The following is a 1645-nucleotide window of genomic DNA, read 5'->3' as shown; positions in this document are numbered from 1 at the left end:
GCGGGGGGGCCCGCGGGGCCGCGCGGGGCGGGCGCGCGCTGGTGGTGACGGCGCACCCCGATGACGAAGCGATGTTCTTCGCCCCCGCCCTGCTCGGCCTGCGCGGCGCCGGGGCCGCCCCCGCCGTGCTCTGCTGCTCCGCAGGTGAGCGGGGACCACACACACWCACACWCACACWCACACKCACCCGCGGGGCACGGGAACGCCGCCGGGATGTCTCTGCACGCGTGTGGCCTCGCGCTGTGACGCGGGATGGAAGATCCCCCCCACCCCGGTTGTGGGGAAACTGAGGCACGGTGCGGCCATCGCCCGCCCTTCCCCGTCACTCGCTTTTCCTCTCCTGTACAAGAGCATGTCGTGACAGAACAGAGGGGAGTGTATTCAAATTGAGAGTTGCAGCACTGAGGCATTTTTCAGACTGTGGCAGTTGTCGCTGGGGTGTAAAAAGTGCTGTTTAGCGCAGCCTTTTGCTATCCTTGTAATTCTGTCGCTTGCAGAAGACTCTGAATGATCCAGTTTTAATTTCATGCTACATCCACTGTGACACATCTAAAAATAGCAGCTACATTACAATCTGATCATGGAACAATAGCCCGGAAGGGAATGTGAGGCCGTGTTGTCCATCAGTTGRCCTGGAGGCAGCACTGATGTGTCTTCATTTGCTGCAGACAAACATTTGTTCTGCAGAATGTCCGGGGAGGTGCCTCAGCCTGTGGGGTCTCTGTCAGTGCTGCTTTAGCTTTTCCTCAAACCACTTTTTCCTGAGTCACTGGTGTAATTTAAGCTTGTTTGTTTATTTTTTTTCGTGTCTGACAGGAACATGGAAATCAGAGTATCCCTTTGTAACTGCTTTTTRGGACTGTTATCTGCCTCTTCTGCCTTATCTTCTCYAGACTAAACAACCTGATTTCTTGCGATCTTTCCTCATAGGTCATATTTTCCTAAACCTCTGATCRTTCTCATCACTCTCCTTTGAACTCTTCCTGTTGATTCACATMATTTTTTGAAGGTCAGGAAGCAGCACTCCTGCTGAGGCCTTGTTGGGGCTGAATGAAGTGGAAAGACTCTTACAGGCTCCACTGTTTGCCCAGAAGAAGAACTTTTCACACACATGACACTTTTGTGTCCTTCTCATGGTCTGCTAAAGCTCTAGATTGTTCTGTAGAACTGACACCTGATCAGTTATTCTGTTRTTCAGAGTTTTGTACATTTGAAACAACTTCAATTGACTTGATCTTCCAGACCATAATGCTGTACCAAAATTCTTACCTGAGAGCTGCTCACCTTTGGGAAGAGACCCTTCTGTGCCTTTGGCAGCTCCAGCCAGTTCACTGCCAACTTTTCTGTCATTTCCAAAGCTTTCTGTCCTGGCAGACCATCTAGGTGAGAAGACAGGGATTGAACATTGCAGAAGTCCAGTGGTGTGGTGGCTTCACTGATGGCTCTGCACCTCTTGTTCAAGATTTAGTGCAGAGCTTTCATTGTCTCTGCTGAGGGACAAAGGTCTGTGGATCCCATTTGGCTTTTCCACAGCTAAGGGGAGGTTACTGAAATGCAACTCTGCCATTTCAGTTTTGAGGCCTAATACACTGCTGCTGTTCGAGAACTTTCCAAAGAAGTGTTGTGTTTCTGTTGATTTTGTTGA

The 1645-nt window shown here is 50.5% G+C and overlaps 1 protein-coding gene across 1 annotated transcript in view; it reads left to right on the top strand.

Moving 5' to 3' along the window:
- The first annotated feature begins 11 nt into the window (after positions 1-11).
- PIGL (phosphatidylinositol glycan anchor biosynthesis class L) overlaps positions 12-1645 on the top strand; it is a 51124-nt gene continuing 49490 nt past the window's right edge. Inside the window, exon 1 of the mRNA XM_057371959.1 lies at positions 12-144. Coding sequence (XP_057227942.1) covers positions 72-144 — 73 coding nt within the window. The 5' untranslated portion in view covers positions 12-71. The remainder of the gene's footprint in view (positions 145-1645) is intronic.

The sequence above is a fragment of the Malurus melanocephalus genome, unplaced genomic scaffold, assembly GCF_030028575.1.
Source record: "Malurus melanocephalus ecotype Western Australia unplaced genomic scaffold, MMel_1.1 scaffold_162, whole genome shotgun sequence".
Taxonomy (NCBI): Eukaryota; Metazoa; Chordata; class Aves; order Passeriformes; family Maluridae; genus Malurus; species Malurus melanocephalus.
The sequence above is the reverse complement of the archived record's forward strand: the minus strand, read 5'-3'. Positions and strand labels throughout refer to the sequence as shown.